Source organism: Miniopterus schreibersii (assembly GCF_964146895.1).
Source record: "Miniopterus schreibersii genome assembly, chromosome: 9".
NCBI lineage: Eukaryota > Metazoa > Chordata > Mammalia > Chiroptera > Miniopteridae > Miniopterus > Miniopterus schreibersii.
The window spans coordinates 49625828-49644480 of record NC_138118.1 but is presented as its reverse complement, the minus strand read 5'-3'; the positions used below and the strand labels follow the sequence as shown (position 1 = coordinate 49644480).

The 18653-nt window shown below is 34.9% G+C and overlaps 1 protein-coding gene across 1 annotated transcript in view; it reads left to right on the top strand.

Moving 5' to 3' along the window:
- Positions 1 to 18653, top strand: part of SEMA3C (semaphorin 3C) — a 164585-nt gene that overhangs the window by 116045 nt on the left and 29887 nt on the right. Inside the window, exon 12 of the mRNA XM_081147554.1 lies at positions 1645 to 1867. Within this exon, the coding sequence (XP_081003680.1) occupies positions 1645 to 1867 (223 nt within the window). The remainder of the gene's footprint in view (positions 1 to 1644; positions 1868 to 18653) is intronic.

The following is an 18653-nucleotide window of genomic DNA, read 5'->3' as shown; positions in this document are numbered from 1 at the left end:
TTTGTTTGTTTGTTTGTTTTGTTTTTGTTTTTCCCCCCAGAAAGTAGAGATATTGACAGGTATTTAATAGGGTTAGACAAATAATGTCTGTATGCTTTAAAATATTGTAACTGCCCTGCCTGGTGGCTCAGTCGGTTGGAGCATCATCCCATGCACCAAAGAGGTTGCAGGTTCCATTCCCCGCCAGGACACACACCGAGGCTGTGTGTTCAGTCCCCTGCAGAGACACAAACCGGAGGCAACAGATTGATGTTTCTCTAACATTCTCTCTCTCTTTCTTCCTCTCTCTCTCAAATCAATAAACATATCTTTGGGTGAGAATAAAAAAATGATTATATCCAACGGCTTTGCTCATATCACTACGGCTCAGTTTCTATTAGTGAGCGAGTTTGAGTTCCAAGCTCCAGCAGCTCCCAGCCTACCCTTGAGTTTGGCCTCAGGTGCCCTGTAAATGGAATCTTCTCCTCAGAAGCCCTTGCCATGCTCCCTGTCCAGAACTCTGAGGCCATCCAGCAGTCCTTTTTCAGATCTCATTTTGGCTTTCTATCTGCCCCTTTAAACTTGATGCTCTGAATCTTTCCTCTCTTGGCCAGAATAGAGGCCCTTATTTCTTACAGCCCCTGCACCAAAATTAGATGCCAAATATAATAGAGTAATTCACTACTCTTTGTCAAATATTTACTATTTGTCAGCTTTGTTATAGGTCTGAGGGTGAAACAGAACAAAATATACCCAGTTAAGGTCAGTACACAGCTTTTATCCCAGAGGGAGAAACAGATGTAAAGATACAAGCAGCAAATATAATTTACAGTTAGGTAAATAAGACTGTGGAGCAAAATAAAGCACACTAAGGAGATAGTGGAAATGGAGAGGGGGAGCTATTTTTATATGTGTCATCACCCTTAAGGAAGAAACTTTTCAAGTGAAAATGGAATGAGGTAACAGAGAAAACCATGGTCTTGCATGGAGAGGAGTATTTCAGATGGGGAACAGCAAGTGCCAAGGTGCTGGGCAGGAGCATGCTGGAGTCTCAGGAAGAGCAAGAACTATTATGGGAGTGGTGGATGCAGGCAGGCCTGGGACTTGCAGGCCATGCTAAGCTGTAGGGATTTTATTCTAAAATTAATAGAAGTCACCAGGGTCTTTTCAACAGTTTCAGAAGGGAATTGTTAGGTCTAATTTACCACATCCAATCCAAGCTCCAACTTCAGACATCCCTCTTTTGGGAGAAGGGATCAGATAAAATAAAATCCCTGCACACTAGAGTTCTGATTGAGTTTGATAATGATAGTCTAATTTATTTTAGCCAGTAGCAGCATTCGATTATATCCACATGATTGTTTTTCTAACAGATGAGGAAGGTGAAAAGTTATATATACAATGGCCTCAGCTCCTCTCTGAGAACAAATAGAGTAAGATTAGTGGACTTAGCCTCATTCAAATGACCAAATTTTACACCTTGTATATTCATTTTCTATGGGTAGTCTATATAGTTAATGTATAGTTACGCTGCTTTACTCCTCAATGGGAAGCAAGTTCACTTAAAACAACTTGAGCTCAGTATTTTGAAAAGTAGATCATTTGATCATTACTGAAACTAAGTAAGTATTTTATTAACTTATTTTTTAAAACAATACTTTTTAGTGCCCAGGAGGAGCATTTACACCCAATATGAGAACCACCAAGGAGTTCCCAGATGACGTTGTCACTTTCATTCGGAACCATCCTCTTATGTACAATTCTATCTACCCAATCCACAAAAGGCCTCTGATCGTCCGAATAGGCACTGACTATAAGTACACGAAGATAGCTGTGGACCGAGTGAATGCTGCTGATGGCAGATACCATGTCCTGTTTCTTGGAACAGGTAAGTATTTGAGCTCAAAATATACTTTAATGTGTAAAAAAGAGTGTAATAAAATAGGTAAGAGCTATGATACTGGAACCAAAAAGTCCCCAGTGTTTACTTCTGTCTGACCATCAGTGAGATAGTTAATGTCTTTATGCCTCAGTTTCCACATTTGTAAATTGGAGTTAATAAAATAAATTACTTTATAGGATTGTGTGTAAGTGGATTAGCATATAAAGCACCTAGAATAGTTCCTGGCACATATTATAATAAAATGTAATAATAATGACCTTAATGAAGAGATAAGAAATTTTAAGCATGGGTAAGTGGTTTCTCAACTAAAGCAAATTCTGTGACTTTTTCTTTTACAAATACATGGATTCATTTTTCAGTGATAATGATAATGATAGATATGTCCTAGATAACATTTGAAAATGAACTCAATAACTTAAATACAGAGAGTTTTTTAAAAATATATTGATGGTACTATTTTAATACAAATTCTAGTTTGTCAATTGACTTCAATAGACAAGCTGAGTAAAAGTACTCTTGTTTATAGACCTACATGTTGAATGGCTAGCCTTGTAGCAGTGGTTTCAAAGGTGGCCCCCAGACCAGAAGAGCAAAATCAATATTACCCAAGAACTTGTTAGAAATGTAAATCCTCAGACTCCAACCCAGGAACTTTAGTGATGAGACCCAGCCATCGGTGTTTTAACGAGCCCTCCAGGTAAATTTAATGCACACTAAAGTTTGAGAACCACTACTCAAGAAAAAAAAAAGAAAGAAAGAAAAGAAATAAAGAAAACAAGAAACAAGTTTGCCTGTAAGGCAGTAATTAGCAACATCTTTCTAACATCCCTGACTACCTGTAGTGATGAAAAGTCTTTATTTGTCTTGTTGCAATATTAGAACTAGCCCATGAAATTAGGTCATTTCTCTACTAGCTTAAGAAATAGTTATACAATGTGTCTGTAAGCCTCATTATAAGATGCATAGTGGTGGAATATGTATTCTGAGCTAAGGAATAAATTGTACTCAAACTTCAATCAGTTTAAGACGTGGATATTTTTTCTTGGCTAAATATAATTTTCAAAGTATGCTTCTCTTATAATGTTCTTATTTTACCCTTGTTTATTCTTATACTTAAAACCTCAGATATGAATCTTTCACTCTCATCTAATTACGGCTCATGCTGGTCTGAGGGTGAGAAGCTTCTGACCTGTACTACTTGGCAACCTCTCCCTCGCTTGGACATATCTGTGTTTTCACTCATCCGCTCTCTGCTTGCTTTATACCAGGGAGTAATCCTTCCTTCCCAGACTAACCATTTCCCACTCTGTTTTTAATTGTACCCCCTCCTGACATTTCCAGGACCATTCTTTATCAATTATATTCCTTTTTTTTTTTTTTTTAATGTATCTTTATTGATTTCAGAGAGAGGAAGGGAAAGGGAGAGAGAGAGAGAGAAACATCAATGATGAGAGTCATTGATCAGCTGCCTCCTGCACGCCCCTGACTGGGGATCAATTGCCCTGACCAGGAATCGAACCTCAATCTCCTGGATCCTAGGTCGACGCCCAACCGCTGAGCCACACCCGGCTGGGCTATCAATTATATTCTAATTCACTTTTCCTTACATTTTGTTCTCCACTTAAACCTTGGCTTCAACACCTTATGCCAGGATAAAATTAGACCTGACCTTCACCCATTGCACCTCTGTTAGACTGCTGGTTTTGCCAAGGTCTTCAATACACCCATGATAAGAAAATCCAATGGCCTTTAACCATTGACATACCAACATCTCCTCTTTGCATCATTTGTCGTTGTAGAATTTCTCTTTACCTGCTGCTTCAGCCACAAGCCACAGAAGTCCCTTTTTCTCTGGAAGTTCCTTCTCAGTTTCCTTCATTAGCCTGCATTCCTCCTGCCCGTGAGTGTGGCGGTTCTGTCCATGGTCCTCTTCTTTTCACATGGTCATTGGCATCTTATTGAATTGTTTGGTTTTCATTATCTGTTCTGTGTAAATAAATCCCAAATGTATATCTCTAGTCATTACCATTTCCTGAGCTCAGTATTTGCAGTTACAATGTACTGTTAGATAACACAAACTGTGTGACCCAATAACATTTTAGAGATCATGCTCCAAACTCAATTTATTCACTTCTAAGGCCCTCTAACCAGTGCTTAACCCACTCTCCCATATTTATATTCTTATTGCACATTCCTCTCAAGGTTCTATTTCTCTTTGATATATATTTTCTATCTAGCATTTCACAGTACCTTGTGATCTCAATAAATATTTGTCAAGATTAATTGAGAGAGAAAAAAGTTAATTTTTTCCTGAAGTGGTGATTTTAGAGTCACACCTCTCCCCTATGTTTCATATTACCCAGAAAAAAATAACTGTTTTATTTTACCTTTTGAAACCTGTCTTAATGGTGGACTCTGATGTTACAACCAGGCTGTTGGTTATTGTTTTTTCCCCCCATGAAACTCTACACGAAATATGTAAATTTCATAAATGGAATTTTCAAGTCTTTATAAACTGTGCTGCAGTGTTTATTCAGATAAAAGGCAATAAGAAACATGCTGTTACACAAGTTCTTTGGCTTTTCTTACCACATAAGTATATGGCATCTTTACATATACTTTTTACGTTGGTATTTAAACATTTGTGTCATTTTGAAAAACAGTATTTAGGAATATGTTTTTAATTTTAGTGAGAAACTTTATAATGATTGCTTACAAAGCCAAAGGAGTCTCTTGAAGACTGTTTTAATAGGAAAGTGCATGATATGGCCATACTTCTACCAAGAGCATCTTTCTGAAGAGATAGTAACTCACTTAATCACTGAACCTTATCCTCATGGTCATATCAGACCACACTATGACTTAAAACAGTGATCTTGCCTGGCCAGCATGTTTCAGAGGCTGAGCATCATACCTATGATCCAGGAAGTTGCAGTTTGATTCCCAGTCAGAGCCCATGCCCGGGTTGCTGGCTTGATCCACAGTAGGGAGTGTGCAGGAGGCAGCCCATCAATGACTCTCATCATTGATGTTTCTATCTCTCTCTCCCTCTCCCTTCCTCTCTCTGAAATCGATAAATATATATTTTTTAAAAAGAAATCAGTTTAAAAAAACACAGTGATCTCAATTTACCCGAAATTCTAACAACCAATATATCAGTTTAAAAATTTGGTACCCAAGTAGTTCTTGGATTGCTGGTGAAATTTCTTTAAAAAGGAATTCTTAGTGCTTGTTTGCTGCTAAAAGTAAATAAAATACTTTTCTGAACTGGAATTTGGGAGAAGCACATGTCACTATTCTCAGGATTTCTTAGCTTTGTGTATATAAATGTTTTAGGAAAGATATAATGTTTCTTGGATATTGCCAATCCCCAAGTAATAAAGAGTCCTTCAGCTGTTATAAATAAGTAATGATGCTCCAATTGCCACAATAAGTCAAGCTGCTCTCATGGCTTCTGTACTATCATGGAAAAATTGGAGGAATTCAATCAGACAGTTGTCAAAGAAGATGCCATAAGAAAAACTTATGTGACAGTATATTGGAATGCAAATACAATGGTGTGTAACTGGATTAACTTTGAATGTTATGGATGATTCTGTAACCCACAGAAACTCCATGGTAGTTGTGTGGCTCAATGCCTAGTAACTGTTACAAGTAGCCCATTACAGTGTACTACTCTGGCTAAGTTTGAGAGACTGATAATCTAGCCTTCCACTCTCATGGGACTGCCTCATTATGTTTTGTGTGCTACCAGATGCCAAGATAGATAGAGAGATAGATGATAGATGATAGATAGATGATAGATGATGATAGATGATAGATAGATGATAGATGATAGATAGATAGATGATAGATAGATAGATAGATAGATAGATAGATAGATAGATAGATAGATAGATGATAGATAGATAGATGATAGATAGATAAGTGATAGATAGATAGATAGATATAGATAGATAGATGATAGATGATAGATAGATGATAGATGATAAATATAGATAGATGATAGATAGATAGATAGATAGATAGATAGATAGATAGATAGATAGATGATAGATGATAGATAGATAGATATAGATGATGATAGATAGATAGGTAGATGATTGATAGATGATAGATGATAGATAGATGATAGATAGATAGATAGATAGATAGATGATAGATAGATAGATAGATAGATAGATAGATAGATAGATAGATAGATAGATAGATGATAGATGGTAGATTAGATAGATAGATGATAGATAGATAGATAGATAGATAGATAGATAGATAGATAGATGATAGATGGTAGATTAGATAGATAGATGATAGATAGATAGATAGATGATATAGATAGATAGATAGATAGATAGATAGATAGATAGATGATAGATGATAGATAGATAGATAGATAGATGATAGATAGATGATGATAGATAGATAGATAGATAGATAGATGATAGATAGATAGATAGATAGATAGATAGATAGATAGATAGATAGATAGATAGATAGATAGATAGATAGATAGATAGATAGATAGATAGATAGATAGATAGATAGATAGATAGATATAGATAGATGATAGATAGGTAGATAGATGATGATGATAGATAGATAGATAGATAGATAGATAGATAGATAGATAGATAGATAGATAGATAGATGATAGATAGATAGATGATAGATGATAGATAGATAGATGATAGATAGATAATAGAAAGATAAAATAATGAAGGAAGGAAGGAAGGAAGGAAGGAAGGAAGGAAGGAAGGAAGGAAGGAAGGAAGGAAGGAAGGAAGGAGGAAGGTGAGCTTTGTCTTCTCATATTTATTTTTTACAATTTTCATCATTAATGTCTAGTTTTTAGGGGTCAAGAAAAGACAACCTGAACCAAATCTAACCCCATTGCATGTTATCCATAAACTAAGAATGTAATTTTATATTTTTAATGATTGAAAACAATAACAAGAAGAGGAATATTTCATGAGCAGTGAAAGTTGTAAGATTTTTAGGTTTCAGTGTACATAAAAAATCTTTGTTAAAATAGCCACATCCACCTACTTTTGTCTTGGCTGCTTTTGTGCCACAAGGGCAGAGCTGAGTAGTTGCTACTGAGACCACTTTGCCCCAAAAGCCTAAAACATGTTATTATTTGGCCTTTGACAGAAAATTTTGCTGATTACTGTTTTGTCATTTAATTTCATGTATAATTTTAGAAAATTTACTTTTTAAAGAAGCTATTTTCTAATATGTAGCCTATCATACAGAAATTTATATTGTGACCCAAATAAATATTTATTATTTTATCTTGAGTAAAAATTATTTTGCTACCCTATTAAAACTTAAACTAAAATCTAAGTTTACTTAATTACTTTCCCATGTGTTCCTGCAACTATCCCCTCTAAAAAAGATCACATTTTGAAAAAAAAGTATTTAAAATCATGTATTATTATGTTTCTTACTCCTTTTTAAGAAATTTTAATCTTTACAAAGGACTGAAAACAGCAGACAAGGGCACTCATAGGATTAGCTTTTCTATTTTAACTTCACTTACTGCTTACATCCAGGCCATTTTTTCAAAGCTGACTACAGCACAGTGAAGACATTTTTGCCTGTTTTTCTTTTGCTTCTGGAACTATGAAAATATTTAAGTGCCTGGGTCAAGTTCTGACACATTCTGTCAAATTTATATTTTTAGTACTATACATGAATCAGAGTGACATGTGGTTTCTGATGAAAGAATGTGAGTATTCTTATGAATGGATGTTAGAGGTTTAGGATGATTTAATGCCATTATGATTTTTAATATAAGGTTGATACATGTGGTGTTCTGCCAAAATTCTTATATAGTATATATGGTTTCATGCTTCTTATTAGCTTCTGTTTAACTGGGAGGGTACTAAGTTGGAATGTTGGCTCCTGTACGTTCTTTGAAAATGTGGAGTTTTAAAGTATGTGCCACAAATGTGACTAAAGACTTAATGTGTTTGCCTTGTAGCATTATAGGGTAACTACCTTCATAGTGACTAACTAGTTTTGGCAGTCACATCTCTTGGAATGACACACTTATTGAACTGCAGAGCCAGGCATTTGGACTTTTAAAGAACTCCCAAAAATATCTCATGTAAAATTTGATAGCTGGAGCGGTGCATTTGAGTTACAAAATACTACTGTCAGTTGGAAGCTGTGCATGAATGTCACTCTAAGGATAATGTCTAGACTTCCCCTTCTCTTAGGACTAAGGAACAAATCCCTTTATAAGACACTTGCTTTTAATAACACTGTGGTTCACTGCTTTCCAAAGCAGAGTCTGGAAACATCTGATCCTTTACCAAGGATTCTACAGGGATTTTCACAGTAGGAAATATTAATGAAACAGAGTGGAAAGATGGTTGAATTGATAGAAGAAAGATCATAAATCACGGTGTGATGACTGCTTGATCATGTAGAAGAGTAGCAAAAGGGCTATGTGAAAAAAAGAAACAAAAAAATGGAAGATAGCTCATACAGTGATTGCTAATCCAGATACAAATGTTCTCATTTAAATTTTACCTTTAAAAGATAATTTATCAAAAATAAATATATGACATTGCTAAAGAAGATGTATTACAAAAAGAATAATTTTTCTTTAAGCTAATAGTCAGAAATATATTTTAAAGACCTCATAATGTCTCATATAATGATTATATAAATGTTAGTGTTGCTAGCTTGCCTGAATTAACCATTCATTTATTTAGTATTCTACTTATGCAAATAAGTGTACTTTTTCAGGTTTCTGATTTTATTACTATTTTATTGTATTACTATTATAATGATGCTAATTAACTTTACTTATAGTGCTTACCTTTTGCCAGATATGTCATTGACTCTCACCTACCCCTTATAAATAACCTGTGAAGAATTGAAAAAATATAGGTTCCGTGGAGGGCAAGGTTATCTGTCTAATTTAATCATAGCTATATGCTCAGTACCTAGAACAGTGCATCGCTCAAAGTTGTCACTCAGTAGATATTATTTGAATAAATGAGTGAGTGAGTTGCACTTATCCTTCACCATGTTTGCACAGAAGCTCAGATAATTTAAAATCATATAGATATTTAGTATATGATACAACTAAAATATAAACTCTTGCTGTCTGATTTTACATCTTAAGCACTTATCTTTCCCACATTACTACCTCATTTATCATCATATACTTTATAGTATTTTTCTTTTATGAAGTTAAAGTAATTTAATTTATATTTTTCTCATTTTACTATAAATTAAAATCCACATATGTGAAGATATTTCTGATATGTCGACATTCAACATTAGCATTGGCATTGCTTTCTTTGAGTCATATCACTCAGTTTCACCATCCACAAGTTGTCACCTTGTCTTATGTGTGAACAAGATTCATTTTACAAGGTGACAGAGAAGCCTTGGAACAGACTGGGCTTGTGTCTGAATTAACTATGCAAGAATTTAATCTATGAATGTGATACATTTTAATGTTATTCAGCATGTATTTAGGAATGAAGGAAGCAATATGTGGGGGGAGAGAAGAGAAGCAAAAATGGGTAGGACGTCACCTTAATTTTTATGCACCACTAAACCTTGTCACCTTCCAAATTTGTTTTAAAATGGGACATATATTTGTGTTCAAAATGTCTTACACACTCACCAAACACATATGAATCTCTTTGGCATGCTTCCACTTACTTAATTAAAATGGATTCTGGATATTCAATTGGCATATGTGGAGGATTTCAGAATATCAGGCAATGAGATAGTGCCTCTCAGCAGGAAGAGATGCAGCTCTGATTTGCTCGATCACACTGGTTTATTTACTATTAACCACTGATGCTTCCCTACATGACTAGAAAACAACCACAGTCAAACCTCCTCCCTGTATGTTGCTTTCATTTAACCCTAAACTCTTATATGAGTGTAAGATAATTTGTAGCCTAAAGACATTTGTAAAGACTTCTGTCATGTGTTAAGAAGAAATAACCACACTATGTCCTTGATGTGCTGCTAGGTTTACTTGAGGCATAGTTGGCAGCCTTTATCCCAGGAGAGGAATCCACAGCTACCACTCAGCAAGGCCAGGCCTTTCTATAGGACTACCCAAAGGAGATCTATAGCTAGATGTCAGTTGTGGGGTGGTTTTTGTGGAAAGCTATTTTGTAAAAATCTTTCTGTTGAACTGGGAAGAGTTCGAATTGTAGAAAACAAGCATAAATGTTTTTTAAAAAGATAAGTATTTTATTTTAGAATATGAAATGTAAATTGGAACAAAAAAGGTTCGCGATGACGTCTTTTTTTTTTTTTAATATATCTTTATTGATTTCAGGGAGAGGGCAGCAGAGGGAGAGGTAGAAACACCAATGATGAGAGAGTCATTGGGGATCGAGCCCACAACCCGGGCATGTACCCTGACCGGGAATCGAACCTCGATCTCCTGGATCCTAGGTTGATGCTCAACCACTGAGCCACGCCCGGCCGGGCTGCAATGGCTATTTAAAAGCAGTCATGATGAGGGCCTTTCCCACCATCATCAGAGTGAGATGTAATCAGAGAGATGTGACTCAGCTGGCCTTGAAGAGAGAGGAAGGAGACCACGTGCCAAGGAATTAGAATGGTCTCTAGAAGCTAGAAAATGCACGGAAGTGGATTCTCCTTAGAACATCCAGAAATGAGTGCATTCACCCCTACACCTTGATTTTAGCTCAGTGAGACCCATGTTAGACTTCTAGTCTATAGAACTCTAAGATAATAAACATACATTGTTTTAAGACACAAAAATGCTGGTAATTTGTTTTAGCAGCAATAGAAATCTAATGTAACTAGGCTCTGAATTCTAACCTAATTGTAAGTGTAGAATGAAACTATTTTGAGGCTTCTCTTAAGAATTTCTAAAATAAGGAATAATAAATTCTGGTGTTTTAAAACTCTGGCAAAGCCCTTATTGATTAATGCAAAAATATATGTTATGTTTTATAGCTCTTTGTCAACCAGTACAGAATAACATAACAATATCACAGAGATATTATTTATTCACTCATTAGAATGTATTGAGCCCATTGCATGCCAAAGCTATATTATATGTAAAAAATAATAGCAACAGCAGATTTTTTTAAGAATCTGCTCATGTGGAAGAGGCAATTCAATTCAGTTCAGCAAATATTAGCGAGCACCTATTATATGACAGACACTCTTACAGGTGCTTAGTCTCAGTGAACCAGAGACTAAGATCTCTGCCCTGTGGAGCTTGCATTCTACTGGAAGAGAAAATGACCATAATACATAAGCAAATTATATAATCTCTTTGAACTTGATAAGTGCTATTAAAAATAACAGAACTGGTGAAGGGAGATGTGTGTTCAGGGTTTGCATCATTGAGAAGGTTATATAGTTGAGCAAAGACTTGAAAGAGTAAGAGAATTAGCCAAAGAGAAGTATGGGGAAAGAGCACTGTAAAGTCTTCATAGAGAAATTTGTTAAGATCTATAATATAAGGATCTGTAATGTCCAGGAAGGGATTGGCATACTGATACACACTTGCAATAGTTTTTTATTGCTGCATAATAAATTACCACAAAATTAGGGGCTTAAAGCTACACACATTATCTAAGTTTCCATACATGAATGCTTAGCTGTCTTCTCTGCTGTCTCACAAGCTGCAGTGAAAGTGTAGGCCAGCCTGCATTCCTCTCTGGAGTTCAAGATCCTCTTCCAAACTCAGATGGTTTGGGGAAAAATTCAGTTCCCTACTGATGCAGAAATGAGGCTCTTAGCTCCTGGAGACCACCCGCAGTTCCCTCCCATGTGGATCTCTTCATTGGCCATTCAAAACATGGTTGTTTGCTTCTTCAAGACTAGCAGAGTCTCTCTCTTCAGTCTGCTAAAATAGCTCATATAATGTAGCCTAATTATGGGACTGACATACCATAATCTTTGCATTATTTTATTTATTAGTAGCAAGTCACACACTATAGTTGCACTCAAGGGGAGAAGTTATACAAGGCATGACTCATTAGGGGTCATCTTAGAGTTGGTCAGCCATTGCCCATATGTATTTTAGATAGATCACTTTGGTAATGCTACGGATACATTACAGATAAAAAGAAAGCTGGTTAAAAGAATTTTTGTATGTTATAGGTAACAAATCATGAAAGTCTAAATTAAAACAGGGATTAAAAATCAGAGGTTGAAAGAGATGATCAGGTTCAAGAGATATTCAGGAAGAGGAAAGGACCAGATGATAACAAATTGATTTGGGAAAGATGGGAGATTGGAGAAGTGTCTAGAGTGTTTTATAGATTTGTGGCTTGGCAAACACCAGGAAAGAAGTACTACTCACTGATCAAGGAATATATAATCAGCAAGCAGACTTGGAGAGTAATGAATTCCCTTTGAATGGCACACCTATCCTTTCCTATGACTGTTATGTATTGGACACTGAATATATCACCTACGATACATTTCTCAACACCTCAAGGCAGCCCAATAAGATAGAATTATTATTACCATTCTGCAGTTGTGTAAACTGAGGCTTTGAGAGGTTAAATGGCTTCCTTAGATTAAGAAGCTTTTAGGAACAGTAATTAAATTCAAGAACATGTCTGTCTCACATTGAGTTAAAAACTTGGTGAACCACTGAAGTGGCTAATTCAAGGAGGGTGTTATTGTGGATAACACTTTAGTAGAGAGGGCTGTGCTGGAGATGGAGATATGGGAGTGAATAGCAATGGAGGTGTTAGCTGAATCCATGACAATTCTTTGAGGTCACTCTAGGAGACTATGCAGATAAGGATTTTACTCTGGGGAGCTCACTTAAAGAGAAGGAAAAGAAAAGTTATTACCAAGAAGGTGGAGAAAGTTACCATGAAAGTAACAGGGGAATAAGAGGAAATAATGTTATGGTGGCCTCAAGAAAAGAGAGTAGCTGGCAAGAAAGGAGCAGTGGTGAGATGACCAGATGTGGTTCAGTTACATCTGACTGTCCTTATAATGTGCGGCTCTCCTCAATATCCTATATTCTAACTGAGCAGCAAAGTTTGAGAGGGGAATTACTGTTCCCAGGGAAAGGATGAGATGTGAACAGGAGGCAGTAGGAAGGGGTTAACGTGGGCAGCGGTTTGGGAGATGACCAAATGAAGCGGGAAGGGAGGGGGTGCTCCTCTTTCTTTCCTGAGCGCCCAGCTCCTTAGGTGGATGTTCCGTACGTGGTTTAAACTTTGAAGACAAATGCAAGACAGCCTATCTTATTTAAAAATTGTACAGGGCCCGGCCGGGCATGGCTCAGCGGTTGACCGTCGACCTAGGATCCAGGCGATCGGGGTTCGATTCCCAGTCAGGGCACGTGCCCGGGTTGTGGGCTTGATCAATGACTCTCTCATCACTGATGTTTCTACCTCTCTCTCTCCCTCTTCTTTCCTACCTCTGAAATCAATCAATCAATCAATAATTAATAAATAAATAAATAAATAAATAAATAAATAAATAAATAAATAAATTGTACAGGAAAATAAGTCAATTTGTGACCATAAAATTCATTAATTTCAGTAATTTTTTTCCTAAATGATAAAGGATTAAATAGAAGCAATTAACCTCAATTTTACATCTTTGGAAATTTAGTTGTTGCATTTTGTGTAGCATCAGTAAAACTTTACATAGAACTTTACATACGTCTGCATTAAAAAAAAAAAAATTAAAGTAAGTCCACTTGTTTATTTTCAAAATGTAAGTAAAAGATTTATGATATATAATGTAATAAGGGATACTGAAAAGTGATATATAAATTTTAGTAATTTACAAATTCCTAAAACAATTTAGTGATTTCTGAGATCTTATTTGAGCATTCTTTAACTGTGTCACCAGGAAATAACTATAATAACTCGTATGTTGATAGATTATAACTTTGTCTGATATTGAATTATAATGTTTTTCTTAAACCTTACAGGTGAAATTAGCTTCTAAAACCAGAATAATCAAACATATTATATTGTAAATTTATTAAACACATTTGATACATTAGATACAGCAGATATTTTTCATGAAGACAGAAATCTTAGTTGAATAAATAATTAGGTCAAAAATTTTAATAGACACATTTTGCTGTTTTCTGATTTATTTTATTTTTTTGGTAAGTCTCAACTAAATCCAAACTTAAAACTTAGTCACTCCTTGTTAATTGTCAGTTTAGTAAAATCATTAGCCTTAAGATTTTTGTTTCAACTTTGCCCCACAACTCTACTTTTCAACTAACCTATTAAATATCTAACTTCAAAGCTTTCCACAGCAGTAATGGATACAAGCATGTGTGTGCTTATCTATAAAATTCTATATATAGATATGCAGTGTGTTATGGCAAATTAAAATTTCCAGAGATTATCCTCAACCAATTGTAATTTTGGTTGGGATTTCTTCCAAACCTTGTTAAATACAGAATAACTTATTAGAATATTTATAATAAGTTATTCTTGGATATATTCTAGGATAAGAATTAGGGTACATGGTTTGACATTCAAAGGACCTAGGTTTAAATCTTGTCCTCTATCACTTATCAGTTTTATGACCTTGAGCAAGTTATATAACATCTTTTTAATATATATATTTATTTATTTATCGATTTCAGAGAGAGGAAGGGGGAGGGAGAGAGATAGAAACATCAATGATGAGAGAGAGGAAGGGAGAGGGAGAGAGATAGAGTCATCGATTGGCCGCCTCCTGCATGCCCCCACTGGGGATCGAGCCCACAACCCAGGCATGTACCCTGACCAGGAATCGAACTGCCACCTCCCAGTTCACAGGTTGACGCTCAACCACAGAGCCACACTGGCCAGGCTACATATCTTTAAACCTAGTTTCCTTAATTGTACTACTTTATAGACTTATTTTAAAGATTAAAAGAGATGATGCATGTAAAACCCCAAGTATACTGCCTAGAAATTAGTAAGCATTTACCAGGTACATATACACATCCACCTATAGAGTAGATATATATTTATTGAAATCAATCATGCATATCTTTGGATATAAATATATATAACTGTATATATATGCATTCATAAATAATGTTTAAAATTTCCATTAAGAATCCTCATGTTATTCTATTCACTAGCCATAAACAGTGAACAAAACATAAATGTCTCTTCTTTCATAGAGTTCATTTTCTTCTGGAAGGAAGCCAGCAAATAATAATATGTGCATAATTATTCTACGCTATTACTTACATTTGCATACACTAGAGTAAGAAAAATTGAGAGAAAAACTTTAATGACAGACCATAGATGAATCTGCTGGTAATGTTTGGCAGGCATAAGAATAGTAAATAATTTGTCACAGGCAGAGTGGGAATAAGGAAGGACAATTTCAGGCTATGGAGAGGAATGTTAGTTATACTGTCTAAAGTTTACAAGGAATGTTCACATACGCTCTCTCCTTTGATCTTGAACAGCCTTGTCAGGTATGTAAGGCAAATGCTGTATCCACATTTTATAGAGAAATAAAGTGGATTACAGGAGGCAGGTTTGCTCATGTTTATACCATTTGCAAATATAAGACCAGAATGGATAAAATAGAAATAGATGACACTACTGCAGGTTTGGGAGAGTAGGCATGTTTTTTTTCCAGTAGTGGTGTATGAACCACCATTAATGGGGCTATTAATGAGTCATGGATATCTTCTCCTGAGAGCTAACTGCAGAAGGAAAACCATCATAGAGCAGTTACATGCATACCCAGTGTTCAGCATATGAGGGAATAGTACTGACCAGTTGTATCTCTTCTAATATAATTGACGTTAGGCAGACTCAATAGCAGTGTCCTGAATTAGTAGAGTACCTTTAGTAGATGTGTTTTGAGTACTTAATTTTTTTTATCGTGTTAGTTTTAACCAGAACATGATTTCTACCTATAGTTTTGCTTAATTATATATCTTAAATTATTTTTATTGTTCAAATTAAATATGCTTATTTTTAAAATATAGATAATAAGTGAAAACCAAAAAGAAAGTATAAAGAAAAACAACCCTTGCTTATATTCTCTTATTTGAAACCAAATGTGTTTTGGGATTCAGAAGTATTTGAAAATGTAAAGATAAGTGTGCATATATATATTAGGTGAAATGGCTTTAGGACCTTAGGCCACACCCCATGAAATACCCAGTGCTATTTCTGTAGTGAGAGAAATCTTCAAACCAAGTGTAATAAATAAGGACTATAAATAGCCTCAAGTAAGAGCAGGTCAGGTTTTGCGGCCAAATGAGTTCAAGTCAGGATAGGTTTTGCCTCCCAAGAAATTTAAAAAAAAAAAAAAAAAAAAAAAATCTTTTGAAATTTAGAATTGCAGATTAAAGATAATGTTCCTGAATTAAAAATAAAATATAATTCCCTACTCATATGGAGGGATTAAATTTAAGTACTGACTTTTTTTCACTCTGTAAGATGTCACAAATTAGCTCTGCTGGGTTATTTTTTTTTGGGGGGGGATATTTTACCTAAACTTGAGATTCTCAGAAATGTCATTGCTTATTTGTTTCCTTTTTCTTAAAGTTTTATTAGTTCACATAACTGAAAATCACAATAATAGGGTGGTTTTAGATGTGGTTTGACTAGGATCACAGTTTCTTTCTTTGGAGTTTCAATCTGTTTTCTTTAGGAGGGAGCAAGAATCAGCTTTGTCATTATGTCAATTTTTCTTATGTTTGCAACTGGCTGCAGCAGTGACAAAATATATCTACAAACCAATCAATCAGCTCTGATGGAAAGAGGGTCATGTCTGGTTCTCTTTATTCTTACTATAGACCTAAGTTTCCATTTTTTATTATTTTCCTTTAGACTAAAAGACATCCTTTAACATTTCTTCAAATGCAGAAGATCTGTAGACAAAACCTTGTCTATCTTTAGTTATTTATAAAAAATATTTGTTTTCATCTTCATTTTCTTAAAAAAATTTTCCCTGAATGTAGAATTCTGGATTAACTTTTTTTTCTTCGGCATTTAAAAAATGTTATTCCATTATCATATGGCCTTCATTGTTTCTAATAAAAAGTCAGCAGTATTTACGCTCATGACTTGTCTTTTTCCTCTAGTTGCTTTCAAAGTTTTTTCTACATCTTTTGTTTTCAGAAGCTTAACTATAATCTGCCTAGGTATAGTTGTTGTTTTTTTTTGTGTTTTTGTTTTGTTTTGTTTTTTTACTTATATTCAGCTTAGATCTCACTGATTTCCTAGATCTTCAACATAGTATTTTTAAAATCAAATTTGGGAAGTTTTCAGCCATTATTTCTTCATGTATTTTTTCTTCCTCAATATATCTTTATTTTCTTTTCATAATTCTAATTACACATATATTAGACTATTTGATAACATTACACATACCCAAAAGAACCTTTTCACTTTCTTCAATCTTTTTTTCTCTGTGTTCTTGCAACTGGGTAATTTCTATTCCTTTGAATTCAAGTTCATTGACTCTTCTTTCAATCTCTACTATTAAGTCTATGGAGTTAATATTTTATTTCAGTTTTTGTAGTTTAGTTTTAAGTCCAAACTTTCTCTCTTGTATGTCTTATCAGATCTTGGTTTCAGGTTTTGTTAGGACAGACCTAAAGTAAGTCTTACTCTAGAATGTGGCACTTACTCTTCTAGGCTCAGCCTTTCTTGTGTCAACTGGATGCCAGGAGTTTTAACAAGGTGTTAATGAGATCTGTCTACTGTGATAGGGCCAGAACTCCAACTTCACCCAGCATTATTCTTCCCCAGAACTGCTCAACCTATAATTTGTCTATTCCATTCTCCCTATAGTGGCTGCAATCTGTTAAGCCTTAAGTAGTTTCATCCTGAATATATATAGTCCGGGAATCAGCTACAGACTCACAGCAGATTTCTACAAGGAGTTTGGAATCCACTTTCTTGGCAGCTCCTTCTCTCTGATATCATGTGCCACAGAGTTCATTAATTTCTGCTGCCCCAAAATTCTTGTATCTTTCTCCTCATCTCATTGGGACCACTATGCAAAACTGGGACACCAGCTTTCTGTACCTCTGTTGGGAAATTATTCCCAAGTAAATAGTTGGGTAATCATAAAGATTTCCTGTGAGTTTCCTTTGTTTTTGTCTTCTCCTATTATTCATTACCTAGAAGGAGTTACCTCATATAGTTTGTCCAGTTTTAGAGTTAACTGTGAGAAGGCTATCCTGGCATTAGTTAGTCCATCGTAGCCAGCTGCCTTATTGACCATCAGAAAGATTTTTCTGAATATATTTTCACCAAATGTGCTTTAAAACACCTGTTTCCTTATATTCATGCCAATTCTAGGTTTTATTATTATTTCAATGTTTGCAGATTAAGAGGGTATTTTTGTAATTTCATTAATCATGCATATACGTTTATTTTCAAAATACCTGAAACTTTTAATTATAATTTTGTTTGGGGACAATCTTAGCATATTTCAGTGAATTGAAAATTAGTCATTAACTTTATGCATTAGTAGAATATGTTATTTTAGCTGTATTTAGGCAGAAATAAAATCAAAAAACAAAATGTGTAAAAAATAATTTAGTAGCTTTTTGTTTTTGACAAATAAAGACAATTGCCAAGAAATGAAATCGGTTAGAAAGAACTATACTGTTCATCTTCTGTGATTCTCAAATGTTTGTTATATATCTTCTGTAAAGCTTATTTAAAATTAGCACTTTCAAAAATTATGCTTGTGGTCTGACATGGAAACCAGCATCTTAAACTCCCTAGGTAATTCTGATGAGGTCAGCTGAGTGCCACACTTTGGAAAGCTATTTGTA